The sequence below is a fragment of the Eubalaena glacialis genome, chromosome 1, assembly GCF_028564815.1.
Source record: "Eubalaena glacialis isolate mEubGla1 chromosome 1, mEubGla1.1.hap2.+ XY, whole genome shotgun sequence".
In the NCBI taxonomy this organism is placed as follows: domain Eukaryota; kingdom Metazoa; phylum Chordata; class Mammalia; order Artiodactyla; family Balaenidae; genus Eubalaena; species Eubalaena glacialis.
In genome coordinates, this window is record NC_083716.1 from 89,983,712 (window position 1) to 90,000,644 (window position 16,933).

At 44.8% G+C, this 16,933-nt stretch overlaps 1 protein-coding gene across 5 annotated transcripts in view; it reads left to right on the top strand.

The window, feature by feature from the left end:
• Positions 1-16,684, top strand: part of TTC13 (tetratricopeptide repeat domain 13) — a 69,341-nt gene extending 52,657 nt beyond the window's left edge. For 3 of the 5 annotated variants that reach the window (XM_061182665.1, XM_061182680.1, XM_061182696.1), the window contains 10 exons: positions 922-1,054; positions 1,659-1,751; positions 4,034-4,117; positions 4,958-5,042; positions 8,600-8,709; positions 10,995-11,130; positions 12,089-12,168; positions 14,122-14,200; positions 14,341-14,420; positions 15,922-16,684. In XM_061182665.1, the coding sequence (XP_061038648.1) occupies positions 922-1,054; positions 1,659-1,751; positions 4,034-4,117; positions 4,958-5,042; positions 8,600-8,709; positions 10,995-11,130; positions 12,089-12,168; positions 14,122-14,200; positions 14,341-14,420; positions 15,922-16,036 (995 nt within the window). In that variant the 3' untranslated portion in view covers positions 16,037-16,684. The remainder of the gene's footprint in view (positions 1-921; positions 1,055-1,658; positions 1,752-4,033; positions 4,118-4,957; positions 5,043-8,599; positions 8,710-10,994; positions 11,131-12,088; positions 12,169-14,121; positions 14,201-14,340; positions 14,421-15,921) is intronic. The other 2 variants (XM_061182672.1, XM_061182689.1) reach the window with 1 other exon arrangement.
• Positions 16,685-16,933: the final 249 nt, after the last annotated feature.

A 16,933-nucleotide genomic window follows, 5' to 3' on the forward strand; every position in this document is an offset into this window, starting at 1 on the left:
AGGATTGGTAAACCGTGTTGTACTTTTGAAAAGAATCATTTGTTGTGCTTACTGAAAATCTCCATGTGATCAGAACAGAAATGTATAGATTCATTCACACTGAATTCTGAGAGAAGACTGCTTCCAGCTTTGGCTCTTATGCCGTTGCTTTGGTGTAGATGTAGAAGGTAGGTCTTCAGTCATTGCTGTAAATCAGCTCATCCACCAGAGCTGTCTCCTTACTGTAGGGTGAGGAGGGATTTGAACCTCAGTTCTTTCAGGATTGGGAGGAGACAAGTGTGAGGTTGTCTCCAATTTCCTCTGATAGAGTTGAGTTTTAGTCAGGCCATCATGTAATGCATCTCTGGCCCTGTTAAATTACCAATACTTGTGATTCTTTTTTTTTTCCCCCGGTTTATTTTCATATTTATTTTTATTTTTATTCATTTTTTTCGCCTTTAAAATTTTTTGTCATTTTTTTTTTAGCATCTCTATTGGAGTATAATTGCTTTACAATGCTGTGTTAGTTTCTGCTGTATAACAAAGTGAATCAGCTATATGCATACGTATATCCCCATATCCCCTCCCTCTTGCGTCTCCCTCCCACCCTCCCTATCCCACCCCTCTAGGTGAACACAAAGCACCGAGCTGATCTCCCTGTGCTATGCGGCTGCTTCCCACTAGCTATCTATTTTACATTTGGTAGTGTATATATGTCAGTGCCACTCTCTCACTTCGTCCCAGCTTACCCTTCCCTCTCCCCGTGTCCTCAAATCCATTCTCTATGTCTGCGTCTTTATTCCTGTCCAGCCCCTAGGTGCATCAGAACCAATTTTTTTTTTTTTTTTAGATTCCATGATTCTTTCACCGAGTTGTCGGCAAAGATCATTCCCTCTAAAGGGTACCTACAAACTCTGTTTTCCCCACATTTCCTTCTTTTAGCCATGGGTTTGGCAGCCTTAGAAGTCATGCAAGCTGTACAGCGTACGTGGACCAGTTCAAAGGTTCGAATGAATGGGAAAACGCGGCTGATGCAGTGGAGAGACATGTTTGACATCGCAGTGAAGTGGAGACGGTAACTGACGTTTCAGTGAAAATAAGCTAGACGTCTTATCATTGTCAGAAAATGTTAAGTCTCCTCTAGTTCACAGGTTTTGAATCCCATTTTATTTACTAATAATGGGCCTTGTAAGTTATGTTTTCCTCTCTGAAGTTCGTCAGCAATTCCTGACATCATTATTCTTTGAAATACACTCGACGAACATTTATGAAATAGGAATTGATTGTTGCCGTGCTTCCGAGCACATTTTTAAGTGAAGTGTTGTAGAAAAAGTGGTCTCTCTGGAAGAGCATATCATTCATTACCTGTGGTACCCCGTCTTCTTATGCTTGAAGTGTGGGCCTAGCAACTAGTTACAGTTTAGAGGGGGAACCGCTGATACTCATTTTCATGAGAAAAATCCTGCTCTACTAGTAAACCTGTACTGACTTCTTCCTTGGTCCAGTTAGAACATCTTTTTGGAATTTGCAGGTTTGTGTTTCATACTTTTAGATGTAATGGACTGAGCAGTTGTTTTCTCCCCACTTTTCCAAAGACCTCTACTTGTTTTATTTTGAATGCTTTTGAACATTTCTAGGTTTTATAAGGTCTTCATTTTTAAATAAGCTCTATTTTACAGGATTGCTGACCCAGACCAGCCAGTGTTATGGTTGGATCAAATGCCAGCACGAAGTCTTAGCAGAGGTTTTAACAACCACGTCAATTTAATCAGGTATGAACATTCCGTTTATCTTTCCTGTTCTCCTAGGAGTTTATTTTAAATCGTCAGTTCATGGAGACCACGAGCAACCCAGTGGTCCCTCCTCGGTGACTTTTTGACACAAATCAGCTCTGCACCTGCAAGGTCCTTCCCGCATTCCTTTGAGCTAGCCTGGTTGCAGAAAGAAATGCTGTGCCCCTTCTCCAGGCTCTTTGCTGCAGAGCTCAAGTGAAGGGTAGAGTGCCTGATTTTTGCCTAGATGTCAGTCTTTAAAGGGTCCTAAAACATCATAGAAAGTAATTAGATGGAGAATATTACATTACCATAAAATCCCAATAATATCGTGTGGCTTAAAGAATTCTTGTGGTGAGGGAAAGACTCCCCCTTCCAACCCTGCAACACCTGAGGCGGTTGGATGAAAAACACTGTCTGGGTGCTGAGCTGCCTTCCTGGGAGGATGAGCCAGGTTAACTGGAGAGCTTTTGTTTTGTTCAGAGGCTCTGGCAAGTTAGGGGCGTGGGTGAGGTGCTCACCTCGTTACCCGAGCCTTCATGTGCTTAGCCACCCTCTAGATGTATGATGAGCAAATATCAAAGAGTGTCAGCTTCAGTATCAGACCCACTGAATTTAATTTTAGGTAAATTTTACACCTATGGTAGTTGTGTCACATCCAAAATGCTTCTAATTCCAGAACCCTGAACCAAGAAAATATTATAGTATACAACTTTGACATTTAAGTTTAATGGAAATGTTCTTAAGACATTTATTTTTTTAATCCCTAGAAAATAAATTTCCTTTCCCCTTGTGACTTGTGTATTCCTGTTTCTTACGGAATAATTTGTGACATTCACAGGTAGACTCAACTAGCTTTAACTAAGGGCCCCTCTCCATGTGCTGTGCGGCATGATGGTGATTTAGCCGTGAAGTACAGCCTCTCCCTGCAGAAGGCTCGTAGCTTAGGGAGGAAGATGGACCTCACTAAGCTATGAGCCTACCATGTAGTGTGTTAAGAGTGGTGGTGGTCACGTGTACAGGATGCCGGGGGTCCCGGTCCAGCCTTCAGGGGATGCTGTTTGGGAAGATGGAAAGCAGAGAGAGGTGGATGAGGCATGGACCCACCTGTGAGTCAGGCATGGACCCACCTGTGAGTCAGGCACGGTCAGGGAGGTATCACTAATGCATTATGACTGGTGATTAGTTTATGATTGAGGGACTGTCAGCAGTCGAGGCTGGAAAGACAGGCAGAGGCCGAAACATAAATAGCTTTTTTTCCCCAAAATATAGCTAACATATCCATGCTAAGGCACTTTTTGTCCTGAAATAAAAGAGAGTCATTCAGAGATCATAAGCAGAGATGTGGGCTGAACAGATTGACACGTCTGGGTGATCACGTTGGCCACAGGTGGCAGAGTAGATGAGAGGGCAGCGACTTCCCTTGGAGGCGTGGGACTGGTTAGAAAGTTGTGGAACACTCCCTCCGGTGCGCTGGTACCGAGGTCTGGAAGGCTTTGTGGAAGTGAGCTGGAGGGGAAGAGTGGATACTGAGAAGGCAGGGTCGGAACACTGGGGGGGGGTTAGAAGTGAGGGCGAGCGTGCAGCTGCGGGTAGGCTGTCCCATTGCCGGGCGGGCACGTGGTTGCCCCAGTAGGCCAGGAAGCCCCAGGGCAGAACGTAGGTGAACACGCTGGGGAGCTGGAGTGAGTTCCGGAACTTGAGGTCTGACACGCCTGTGGGGAGTCCAGGGAGCGGTGTCCGGGAAGCAGTCGGCTATGTGTGTTGCCGGACACGTACATCAGTTGGATGGGTGCCTCGGCGTGTTGGCTGTACATGAGGTTCTGGGAGAGTTTTACAAATGGGGGTGGGGATAGAAACGGGAGGAAAATACTATTTAGAGTGGTAGAGGAGATGAAGACAGCTAGTAAGCTAGACAGCAAGAAGGAGTATTAGCAGCTAATGCTATCAGGAGCGCCGAGGGACGAGGGAGCACATTGCCGAAAAAGGGAAAGGATCCATAAGGGGAAAGGGGCATACAAGTCTGAGCCCCGTTTAAGTACCTGAGGACTTTTCTTCCTGTTTTGGCATCTCCAGGGCTGAGTTTGGTGCCTTTCCCACCAGAATAAGCCCAGTCGCTGACCATCAGTCTCGCTTAGACAGGTGTTTGTTTCTCCCGTTCTTTGGCTGCAAACAAGCGAATTTCCCAGCTCTCTTATTGTCCTTTTGAATTAACTTTGAAATTAGATATTGTGTGGAACATATTTCTTTGTAAAAACATTCTTAATTGTTTTTTCTTACAGGGGTCAGGTGATCAACATGAGATACCTGGAATATTTTGAGAAAATTCTTCATTTTATTAAAGATAGAATTCTAGTTTATCATGGGTAATCTTTTAATTTTCTTTTCATAGTCATGGATAAAGTTTATGTATTTTACATTAGTTATATTTATGAAACTTGAAAACCAAGCCTATTGACAGACTAAACAAAATATGTCATATTTTTACATAGTGTTTGGAATCATAAAGCCTTTCATAATCATTTATCAACCTTCTTTGTAAGAGCTTCACAAAATCCATGGACCTTAACTGAGTATTTTTATCTTACACACAACGCTATGACTTTTCTAGCCTCTTTGAAAGCGTCTAGCCTTTCTTTGAATTCAAAGAAAGCAGGATGTTTCTTTGAATTTCTTAATTAGGGATTAAATGAGGGATTTCCGCCTTAATACTCATTCTCCCTCAACTGAGAGGCAGTACAGTATAGATAAGACAGTGGACAGAACGCTGGGAAAAAAGGAATTCTGAATGTTAGTTGTCACCAAGTAAATATAAAATTGGTGTAAGAGCCTAGTAGGATACTTCCATTGGAGCAACTTTAGGAAGAAAAAGCATTTACTTCTAATTTCATAGTTGGAATAGGAGAATCAAGGTTTTCTGACCAAGCCCAGACCCATGCATATCCACACAGACATTGGCTGTCCATCCTTTCAGGTTTTCCCCAGTTCACATTCTGCTGTCTTGTTTCCTTAATTCTCATCTGTAGCCCAATACTCATTAGATTAAACCATCCCATTATTTCAAAACTTTGTTTGTGGTCCACCGTTTTGAATATTGAACCACTAGTAATTAAGGATGATTTATTTAAATTAAAGGTAAGAGCATAATTAATTATTAATTTCTGTATTAATTTTAGTTGCCATCTCTCTGTCTTTCCCTTTTTAAGAGCTAATAATCCTAAAGGATTGTTGGAAGTTAGAGAAGCTCTGGAAAAGGTCCACAAAGTGGAAGACCTCCTTCCAATTATGAAGGTAAATTTATCATCAAAATCGCAGTAGGTGTTTTTAGGGGAAACAATTAGTACTTTTAAAAAAAATTTATTTATTTTATTTTTCTATTTATTTTTGGCTGCGTTGGGTCTTCGTTGCTGCGCACGGGCTTTCTCTAGTTGCGGCGAGCGGGGGCTCCCCTTCGTTGCGGTGCGCGGGCTTCTCATTGTGGTGGCTTCTCTTGTTGCAGAGCACGGACTCTAGGCTCGTGGGCTTCAGTAGTTGTGGCACATGGGCTCAGCAGTTGTGGCTCGTGGGCTCTAGAGTGCAGGCTCAGTAGTTGTGGCGCACGGGCTCCGTTGCTCCGTGGCATGTGGGATCTTCCCTGTCTAGGACTCGAACCCGTGTTCTCTGCATTGGCAGGCAGATTCTTAACCACTGCGCCACCAGGGAAGCCCAGTACTTTTTAAAAAAAGAACTCATAATTATTAAATGCATGTTTGTTAATAAGTATTTTAAGTGTTATAAAGTGTGCTACTTGAAAACACTGATAAAAACACATTCTGCATAATAACCAAAATAAAACAAAACAGACCCTAGAAGGTAGGAAAATGGAATAAAGAAAACAAAGTCAGTTCAACTAAAAGCTTACAGAAAGAGAGGGGAAAAAAGGCAAGGAAGAAATGTCTGTAATGGATGCTGTGTCTCAACATGACATTAATAATCGATCCCTCACTGAAAGAACGAGCATCTCAGATCGGTATTTTAAAGCCCAGCTATGTCCTGTTCATAGGAAACACCTACAACAAGATGACATTCAAAAAGTTGAAGGCGGAAAGGTAGGCAGGCAAATGCCACTGAAGAAAAGCAGGTGTGGCAGTGTCAGTATCAGAAACATTGGAATTCAAGATAAAGGGCATGTCAGGGGACAGAAATTATATTGTTTCAATGTATAATCCATTAAGAAGTTATTATTTTATGCACCTTTTCTCCACCTAGGAACATAACTACCCAAAAATGCGCCAACAGCAGGTAGATTTGGTTTTTTTCAGTTAATGGTTTGAACTATAACATAAAACTTGAATCAATGTTCTCCTTGTAGCTATAGTAGATAAGATTGATTTACATCAAATAAACATTAAGAAATTTCTATGACTGACCAAAGCTTATCCATTTCTAAAGAATAACCAGGAAGCATCCCGTCATGGACAAAGCCATGAGCTGACTCTGCACCCAGGGTCCAGTCTGCTCGCCGGGTTTGACAGGCTCTCTCGGTCTCATCCCAGGCTCTGGTGTGCTGGAGAGCTGTGATTCCGGCCGACCTGGTTGTTTAAGATCTCATGAACTGAGGCAATGGTTCTCAGTCTTCTCCGACCCGTCTTCACTCAGTAAACATGTTCAGATGACCCCTTTACTGCACTAGAATGAAATTCATAAAGAATGTATCCCACCTACTCAAAAAATTCTTTCAGAAGTCACCATAGTGCCGTAAGGGAGTTCTAAAAGGTAAGTTGTTTATAGTAGAAAACCATGTATTTCAGTATGTCAACATTCAGGCATGTCTTCATGAGAAGCCACAAAGAAGTAGCCAGTTGCTTGCACATATGTGTAAAATCTTGGTGAACGTGACAGCGACAGATGCAGCCCTGTATCCATGTGTCATTTGGTGACTCAAGTATCATGAGCTACGATGTCGGCGATACGGTTTTCTGTCATGGTAAACCACACTTAATAAAGTTCCACACAAAGTATAGTATCCTCTTTCCTCAATTTATATGCTGTTTGCATTCCTAGGAAAGTCAGTGTGTATTAAAACTGTAACAAATATTTAGCATGTGAGTGTAAAACGGAGTCTGGTTCCAGGCCTAGATAAACATTACATTATAAACAGGTTCTTCATCTACATGAAAGTCCAGTGGGAGTCGCGCCTGTGTGACCGTCCCCTGCACCTCATCCCCGCAGCCACCACGTTCTCCCATAAATTCCGCAAACGCCCCCCGAGGGGCAGAAGGGCCGCACCGAGGGCTGCTGGTTGCACCAGACAGAAAGAAAACGAGAGCCTGACTCAGGTTTTAGTCTTTAGCTGTCCTGTGGGTATTTTAGGCATTTAAATTTACTATATTAGGCAGCATACAAAATCAGCTTAGGGATATTTTAATATATGGATATCTCTGTCTAAAAAGAAAAGCGCAACGGACAAAAGGCTGCAGTTACCTGGAGAGCAGCTAAGGGGCCGGGCATCGCCCGCCCAGTGCCTGGCTCCCAGTGCAAAGTCACTGCCTATCTGGCCACATCTGGGAGTGGCCATCCCACTGTGGTTTTGCTCACCGCACCTCCAGCCAGGCTGTGGGTACACTGGCCTTTCTAAAGGCACACGTAGAAGTATATAAAAATACGCCTTTGTGTTTAAAGTGCTTGGTGAATATGATGCCATGACAGCCTCCACTGAGATATACGTACTTTTGCTGAAAAGCCAAGTTCAGAGGTACCTCAGCTCCCCTCAGGGCAGCTGGTTAGTAAATTAGGGGACTGGACATCGAGAGGGCCTGGGTCCCTGTTTCCACTCTGCCGTTCTCTCGTGCCAGCTCGGGCCAGACCTCACCTCACTTCATCTCACCGACTCGGTTTCCTCACCTATAAGATGGAGGTCGTGTCCTGTCTTATGGACATGCTGTGAGCGTTAGAGAGCATTGGCACGTACTAAGTGTGCCAATGCTTCTGCCTCTACAAGTCCTTGTCCTCATGCAGGCCACCTCCCGTCTCGGGCCCTGCTGCCGGCTCTCCTGCTGACGTCCATTCACCTATGTCCTTCTCTGGACCTTGGTGAACGCCTGCTGGCTTGTCGCTGCTTTTGGACAAACTTTCCCTCCAATATGTTATGCGAAGCACGACCTCTTTTAATTTTACCATTGATTCTCTTATTCAAGTCTGTCAATCCTAAGAACATGTTGGCTACACTAAATAACCGAATTGGGGAGGATTTTTCTGGAGCAATTTATTGGCATTTCACTTTGTCAACAGTGTTTTCAACAGAAAGCCGTGTTCATACTCATCACCCTTAAGGGCCACTCTGATCTCTGTGTAATTCCTTGAGAATACTCTGCTTTGTCACGCTGTGGTCTGCAGAGTTGGGGTGTGTGCCTGTGTGTGTATAACATTCTCAGTTGACAAAATTCGGAGTACTTTTCAGACAGATGAGAGTCTACTTTGAAGAAGCACTAGCATAATAAACACGAGGTGCCCTTTTGAATTATAGGATGTTGAGTGCAACTATTCTGCACAGTATCAAAGTGGCTGCCACGTAAGATGAACGAGAGAAAAGACCCAAAGGGAACTCTTAGCAGTGAGCAGGGGCCTTGCCATTGCAGGGAGGCTGTGTGCCTTTTGCTCTGAGGTTCTCTGCTGGCCTCTGGCAGGGGCCACGGGGAGCGGGACTCGGGCTGAGAGTCTGGGTCGGGGCATGGGGCCAGGACAGAGAATACACGGTGTCTGGCACACCGTGACCCTTCTTAAAAACATGACAGTCGGAGTCGGCGCTGCAGAGTTGGGGATTTACAGTGAATCTCACCACTAACGTGAATTTTCTTTTTCCCCGAAAGCAGTTTAATACTAAAACGAAGGATGGGTTCACTGTGAACACAAAAGTTCCCAGCCTCAAAGACCAAGGGAAGGAATATGATGGCTTCACGATCACTATTACAGGAGACAAGTACGTGTGCTTCCCACGTGTGGGTGTGCAGATGGGGGCTGGTGTGAGAAGGCATGCAGACGCTTGGTGCTGCCGCGGGAGATCGGACCTCCTGGGCTTTGGCTGTCTCCTGAAACGGAGATTATCAAGGTCCAGTGTGTAACGAGAACCAGCTTTTTTTTTTTTTCTTTTTTTAACGTGACATTTAGATTATTACACCAGCAGATAGATTTTCTGACTGTGCTAAATCTAACAACTTTCTAGATATTAAGTATAATGTCTGATGTGGTTTGTGGAAAGCATTCTTCCGGGTTCTTGAAGTTTGTCGTGGGGAAGACTTTCACTAATTAAATGGACAAAAGATGAGAGATTGGCAGGTTGAAGGCTATTATTCGATTTTTAAATATAGGTTTTAGTGTCGTATGAGAGTATAAGTGCAGTCTTATTGAAACTTTAGAATACAGATAAGCAAAGATTAAAAATTTTTAATCATTATTTCCTTTAAAAACTGAGATTATACTGCACATATTGTTTTATAACCTGTTTCTTTTCTACCCTTACTACGAACATTTCCCCCTATCCTAGTCTTAGAAGCATTTTTAAAAAATGCATAGTATTCCATTTTAGGGATATTGTAGAGTTCCTCCTAATTTTTTTGTCATTGATCATTTAGGGTGTTTCCCATTTTTTCACCTTATCAGTAGTAGTGCCGCAGTGACCGTTTTTATTAATGATCATTTTATTTACATCTGAAATCCAAACTTCACCTAGGAGCCTCCATATCCCTTGAGTTCTGGGTGGAATGACCTTGACCCTCTCCATTCACTGCCGTCCCCGAAACACGCGCTCCTCAGTTGCTTCTCTGCGAGGCTCCACCACTTCTGCATCAGGGACTCCGGCAGCTCAGCGGTGGGAGCCACGTCCTCTCAGCCCCTCCTGGGCTCTGGCTTCCTTGTCCGCACTTACACGGGCCTTCACGAGCAAACACCCGTTTAGCAACTTCCAGATTCTATGACTCTTCCACGTCGCTGAGGTCTCCATCTCTAACCCAAGCCACTTACCAAAGTACTTTCCCAGTAAAGGTCATTCTCCCCCCAGAAGGAATTCCAGGGTTTTCTATCGATGTGAAATTTTTTCTCCTACCTCTTCACCCACCCATGATTTTAAATTCCCAGGCAGAAATGGAACTGCCGAGAAAGAGTCCGTAAGTCCTTCCCTGAAACACAGCATCTTTGCTCAGCTGTCTGTCTCACCCCGTTTGTTGTCCGTCTTGCTCGGGGCCTCTGACCCCTACCTAGACTCAGGACCCATGCCTCCACCTCCGGTCTCCTGTGGCTGACCAGTGCTTCCTCAGGTCCTAAGGCCGGGTCCACGGGGCGCTCCCCTGGCTCCAGAACGCCCTCCCCAGTCCGTACCCTGCCAGTTGCCCATTGACACCAAAATCGGCCCCCCTGCCACACATTCAGGCCTTTTGGAATAATGGCCTCAAACAACGCTTCCTGCCTTCCCTGAAGCACTTTCCTACCAGCGCCTGGCCTGCTAATTCAGCTGGACTGCTTGTTTCCCGAGGTCACCTCCCACCTCCTGGCTCTGGGCCTCTGGCATCGCCATCCTCCTCTTCAAGACCCAGGTTCAGGCCCCTTCCTCCACAAGCATTTCCCGTTTTCTTCCATGTCTTCCAGAGTAGATCAGCTCTATCTCCTTGGAACCTCTGATGAACCTTTACGGCTCTACGCATGGTCTCATCATAATCTGTGGCCTCGTTTCTCCCTCCGTCCCTCCATCAAGGCGGCAGCTCTGCTGTGTTGTCCTTTAGAGGGTCTGAGGAGTATTTTCAGCGTTTGGGTACCGGCGTTATCCAGTAAATACCTGTTGCATAGAATTTATATCCTCCACAGAGCCTCACATGGAGCTACACATGCAACAGAAGCTTAAAGAAAAGGAAACAGTGGAGGCCCTGAACTCACTTTCAGGGCACAGCCCCGGCCCCTGCTCTTCTATTGTAATAGGGTGGCTGTCTGATAAAATGTTTCCTGGGCATTGAAATACATTCTACTCTGTGTAGTTTCCTCCTCCTGTGTTAGCTTAAGCTCATATAAGCAGTGCCTACAGTTAGACTGAGCAAAACCGTATTTTGTGGAAAAGCTGCCTGCTGTGAGACACGCCCCATCTGTCTGCTCAGAGAGGCAGAGACAGTCTTCCTCGCGTCCTGTGCCCCCATCGCCACGCTGCCCTCCCCACCCTTCTGTGCTTAGCTCTTTGAACCGTATAATACATGCCTTCGACACACCTTCTTGTATTTCTAGGGTAGGCAATATACTATTTTCCGTGGAAACTCAGACCACAGAAGAAAGAACACAATTATATCACGCCGAAATAGATGCACTTTATAAAGATCTAACAGCAAAAGGAAAAGTACTGATTCTCTCATCAGAATTTGGGGTAGGTTTTTGTTTCTCTTCATTTTATCCATGCTTCTTCTGATTCTTTTGTAAACTTCTTCAAGCCTTTACCCTTTCCTTGGGATTACACAGTTTATGCTTGAAATCAGCTTTAATTGACCGGTAAATATTTCTTTTAATATTCTTATAGAGACAATTCCCGTATTTAGTAACTATAGAAACTGGGGAGGGGGAATGATAAACGTATGCAGCAACTGTGTCATAGTGTCAGAAATTTGGGCTTTGTCAAGATCTAAGAGAACAGGTTGGTCCATGATGGACATGACCTGCGCTGCATTTAGTGACGCTCTCCTGGCCTGTGACCTCTTCCCTCCGTTGCTTCCCCGACTCAAGGGGGGGCTCCTTGGGAGCAGGAGCTGCAATGCCACCTCCGTCGCTGTAGCTGTCACTGTGCGGAGAGTGTGGGGGCCACTCCATCCGCATTCTGGAATGGATGCCCGTGGCCCTTGGGAAGTTACTTTGTTTCTCAGGATTTTAATCAGTTTATACACATAAATTAAGTATACTGATCACCTAAATCTCAGTGGGCGGGGGTAGGGCACTAATCAGAATCCTGGAGTAGAGAGGCCTGTAGTCTGAGAAAGTGTATTCAGTATTAATAAGGGCTTTGTTTTATTTTAATCTCAATGTATATGCTGACATTTCAAGTAACATTATAGACTGAAACAGATGTCTAGGTTTATCAGAAAAGGTTGCAGTTTTAAAGGCAGCTGGGGACATACTGCTCTAAACCGAACTGAATGTATACCCTCTCGTGAGAACAGAAATCACTGGAAAGAGTATAAAATGTTCAAGGCTGTGAAAAGTAGGTTCTTGTAGGAGAAGAATGAAATAATCCTCTTCCTAATGTAAATGCTTCTGATGTGTCTTGTCACCTAATAAGAAATGAGTTTGTAATCTGTTACCTAAGTTCCTAAGCACATGTCTTTTTTTCCTAGGAGACTGATGCTGTTGGCAACTTAATCTTATCCTTAGTTTATTACTTTTATAACTTAATGCCGCTCTCTCGCGGATCCAGGTGAGTGATATCCTCTAATCTGACAGTTTTTGGAGTGAAGAATGCACTCCTTTTGCTTACATCTGCTGTGTGGCTCTGGGTACAGGTACCCCAGCAATGGCGGGAAGACCCCTTGGTTTTTTTTCAAAGTCCACCCAAATATGATGTTCTCGATCTACTGCGTCACCAAGAGTCCTGGAACGTAGTCCTAAAAGAAGGTGCTTGGCGTTTATAGGCTGGAGCTCGAAGTCTCACCGTGTGCACACGTGTGCACCCTGTGCTTTAACTCCTGATATTTGCCCAGACTGTACCCTGCCCTCTTCTCCCCTCGCCCCCAGGTTTTGGCCATTAATTGACCTTTAGCCCTAACGTTTAATACTTTTGTGTCACCAACCATTGCAAAGTATTTTTGTTATTATGAATGAATTCTTGCTACTTACTGAATTCATCAGGCGTCTTTCAGGTGTCATTCAAACAAGGATGTGTCTGTAGAGCTTTCTTTTTCTTCCCTTTTATCTGGTACCGTGTACAGTAAATCATGCGAATGGCGTATGACATCGTTAGCACATGTTTGACTTTAAGATGTTTTGGCTAAAGTAATGCACTTAAATGTCTTGATCTTTAAGTACTACTTTAGAAAGTAAAACTCTCCAAAATGTGGCAGTAAGTTTTGTTATAATATGACAAAAGCGTTGGAGGCGGGTGGGCGAAACGGGCGAAGGGGGTCCCCCGTGTGGTGACGGATGGAAACTAGGCTTGTGGTGATCACTCTGCGGTGTAGACGGGTGCGTGCCCTTACACGGAACTTACATAACGGTAACGACGGCATTGAAACCAAATGGGAACATAAATCTTGTGCCTCAGCACAGTCGTCCTTAGATGTGCCCACGATGGGTGATGAGCAGGCGGCCTCCACGTGCCGCCTTCCGTCCGCCGCCCTCGCAGGCCCCTGCACCTGCTCAGTCCCTCAGTCTTGCTGACCCTGCCCCCTAGCCCTGCCCGCCCATCCCCCGCCGCCCCTCGCAGCTCAGACCTGCTCCATCTCTTGCACTGACCTTTCTAGCTGGTCTCCCCGTTTCCAGGCTTTTCTCCGGCCCTCTCTGCGCTCCACACGTCTTCATACCCGTTGGCAGGTGCCAACGCGGCAGCGTGATGCGCAGCGCCGGTCCCCGCCTCCCCGCGCCCCCTACCCGTGCCCACACCTTCCTGTTCCCGCTGCCGGCCCGCTTCCCCCTCCTCTGCCTCGGGGGCCCCGCCCGTGGCCCTCGAAGATGCAGCGCACGTGGCCGCGGCCTCAGTGAGGGCTTCCCTGGCAGGCGACCCCGGGACGGGCTCGCTCTCTCTGGTGTCCGCTCGCCGGGGCAAGACGTCTGTCTTAGCTGTCTTCGTCCTGAGCCGCCTGGCACAGGGCACAGAGCTGGTGCCACAAAGACGTCAGGATCCAGAGTGAGTCCGGACATGCCGGGAAGTGCCCGTAACGCAGCAGGCTTCGGACCAGTCTGTTAGTGCGTTCTGAAAACGCGTTCTGCTTGTTTCTTCTTCGGGGCCAAAGTGTTTACTGTTTAAACACTAATATTAATATGTTTGCATTTACAAAGCATATCGTATATATTGCGTTTTAAAGCCAAGCCTCATGAAGGTGTTAAAAATATAAGCAGGCACATTTTCTAATTCACTCTTTCACAAGAAGAGAAAAGCCAAGTGAGGAAAAAACTCCTCATTAAAAGAAACTTTATGTTCTCAGAAAAATATTATTCTTACACGTTTACCCTTAAATTAGTAAATCAGTAAATAGTTTTATTAGTAAATTAGTAAATATTTTTAAAGCAAATGAAAATATTCTTATGTTTAATGTCCAGAGAATTCTTAAGAGAAATAAAATGTCATCTCTTAGTATGGAAAATCCGTGGGAGCTCTAACGTGGTAACTGTCCGTGGCCTGGGACTGACTTGCAATTGTTCTTTACCTAAACAGTGTGATCGCTTACTCAGTGATCGTGGGAGCCCTGATGGCGAGTGGAAAAGAAGTAGCAGGAAAAATTCCCAAAGGGAAGGTATGTCGGAGCTGGAGCTGGAAGGGAAACATTTAAATCCCAATCTGTGGAGTTTTGTGTTGAGACATGCAAATGCAACGGATCCCAAAGGGAGCCTCCCCTCCTGTTTGATCACATTCTTAAATTTCTTTCTTTTTCAGTTGGTTGACTTTGAAGCTATGACCGCCCCTGGTTCAGAGGCCTTTAGCAAAATAGCTAAAAGCTGGATGAACTTGAAAAGGTAACTGCTTGATAGGGGTCAAACAAAAGGATGTTACAACTGAAAAGGGAAAGAAGGGGCTCCCCGTTACTTTTGGAGCGTCGTGAAACTGGAATTGTACTCATTTGTATGAGTTATGATTATACAATGAATTTAATCCACTTTTCAAGGTTAAAATGTTTTTGCTGTTGTGTAAGACCCCTTAACAGGTGAGTATATGGATAAACGTGAATAATGAATAAAGTAAGGAAACCGGTTTGTGAAGAAAGGGTTACAAATGTCTTATTTATATAGTCAGATATCCACATCTCTTGCCAAATCCGCCCTTTGTCCCAGACTCTCAGGGTCAGTATTCGGGAGTGACTTTGAACACTGAGCTGCCCCCGATTCGGACTGAGTCTGGGTGGTAGTGCCTGCCTTTCAGCTGCATTTTTCCTGCACTCTGGGTTTTGGGAAGGTGGTACTTTATTGTTATTTAGGTGCGGAATACACGTGAGTCAGGAAACGCTAGCCAGAAATTACCCCTGACGATTACGGTGGGAGAGCCTAGCAGACTCTGCTCTTTCCTGGACCTTGTTTTCAGAAGCACCACGGGGAACGTATAAATTTGCGATGAAATTAAACTCACAGATGCTTTCATAGTTAGTTAAGAATAAGCAAATCTCACTGTCTAACCTTATTTATTCCTGCCCCTTCTCCATGTTTTTTATATCATAACCACCTCCAGTTCTGCCTTTCATTACCTACTGAACACAGCAACCTCTCTAAAAGTTGCTGGATAATTTGTGCTCTGTTTAAAACAGAACTTTGTGTCTGTAGGACACTTTTGTCCAGTTTGCAAGGATTCCACGAGCTCTGTAATGGAAACTCCTAACAGCTACACCTTGTTGCGGTATATTCTTGTTTCACGTTTACTAGTTTACACATGTTTTAGTAACGTGACCATAAGGTCAAAGCCCTCGCCTCTGTTTCCTACATCATTTTACAGTGTTGATCTTTCAACAACTCTTTAAGGAAAAGATAGCAACACTACCCTATGTTGTACAGCTGCCGTTTCACAGCGTACCTTGACACCCATCCCGTGCTCCTGCTAGCTCTGGGAGTTAGGAACCCTCTCCCTCTTGCTGCAGATACGGGAAGCGGGGCTGAGAGGAACCCCTAAGGCTGATAAGGATCAAGGCTGGACCCGAAACCTGTGTCTTCCGGTTCCACGTCTGGCATGCGCCCCGAAGGGACGTGCGTGTGTAACACTCACTGTGCAGATCAGGGATTGATTTTTCTTTCCGAAGACTGGCTGAATTTCCCAGCAGCTCATGGTGGGAGCCTGCCCGTACCCCAGCTCATCGCTGCAGCAGGACCTGCCCTGTTCACAGCGCCCCCTGCTTTGTAACATTGTCTGATGTCCTGTGTAGGGAGTACTGGAAAGTGAATATCCTAACAGGAATGAATAGACCGTAAGCTTTGCCTTTTTCGTACAGCCGTGTTGATTTTCACACCCTCGCTTTGTGTTTTTCTTTTTCAGTATCTCACCTTCTTATAAGACTCTTCCGTCCGTGTCCGAGACGTTCCCAACGTTAAGATCAATGATCGAGGTGCTCAACACGGACTCCTCCCCACGTTGTCTTAAGAAACTCTAGTTACGCTGTGGTATTTATACAAGGGCCGGACCTCTTGCTTCTTAAGTTATTTTTTAAAACATGGAATTATAAAGAAATTAGGTCCTTTATTACTTTTGATACCAATTTTTGATAGGAATTGAATACTTGAAATCATTTTCCTTACCTTTCCGAACCATAACAAAAATCATGGAAGAGGGTTTTGGGGCGACAGAAGAGCTCTGTGGGAGGGGAGGCATACGTATTAGCCAGCGGCCTCTTGGTTTCCACTTACAAAGTCATACAACTCCTTCCTCCCAGTGAAGAAAGTTTATTCCAAAAACCAAAAATCAATCATTAAAAGGAACAAAACCAACAACAAGACAGGAGTGTTTTCATTCCTTTAAAGATCTGGATATTCTTCAAAGACCTTCTTTTTAGGCATATTGTGAGAAGGCATCTTGTTTTCAACTCACATAATCCTCATGCGTGGGCTCTCCGTTTTGTTTGAGCCACGGGAGATTCGTGACCATCCGAGTGCTCCCGGAGCGCGTGGCCGGGAACGTTGAATGAGGCAGACAGTTTTTGCCAGTGATTCAAACACTGAATTATGGAAACATGTTTGTTTTTCTCCTCTTTGCTGGAAAAAAATAAATGGGGGTGATTTCTATAAATCACCAGTTTTTGACACTGGATTATGTACGTTTTCATTGTGTGAACCAGTTTCACTTTCAGGTTATAAGAACAGTCAGAAAATTACTGATTTCCTTTTTCGGACAGGGTAGATGACAGTAAATGGGTTCAATTAAACTGTTGCCATTTCCAAATCATTTTCATTTTTCTTTGATTTTTGTTAAAGAGTTAAAATAGTCACTGCTTCCTTCCGTTATTTAGTTTTTGTCTGGCAGGCTTGCACGAGAGGGGCACAGCAGTGACTGC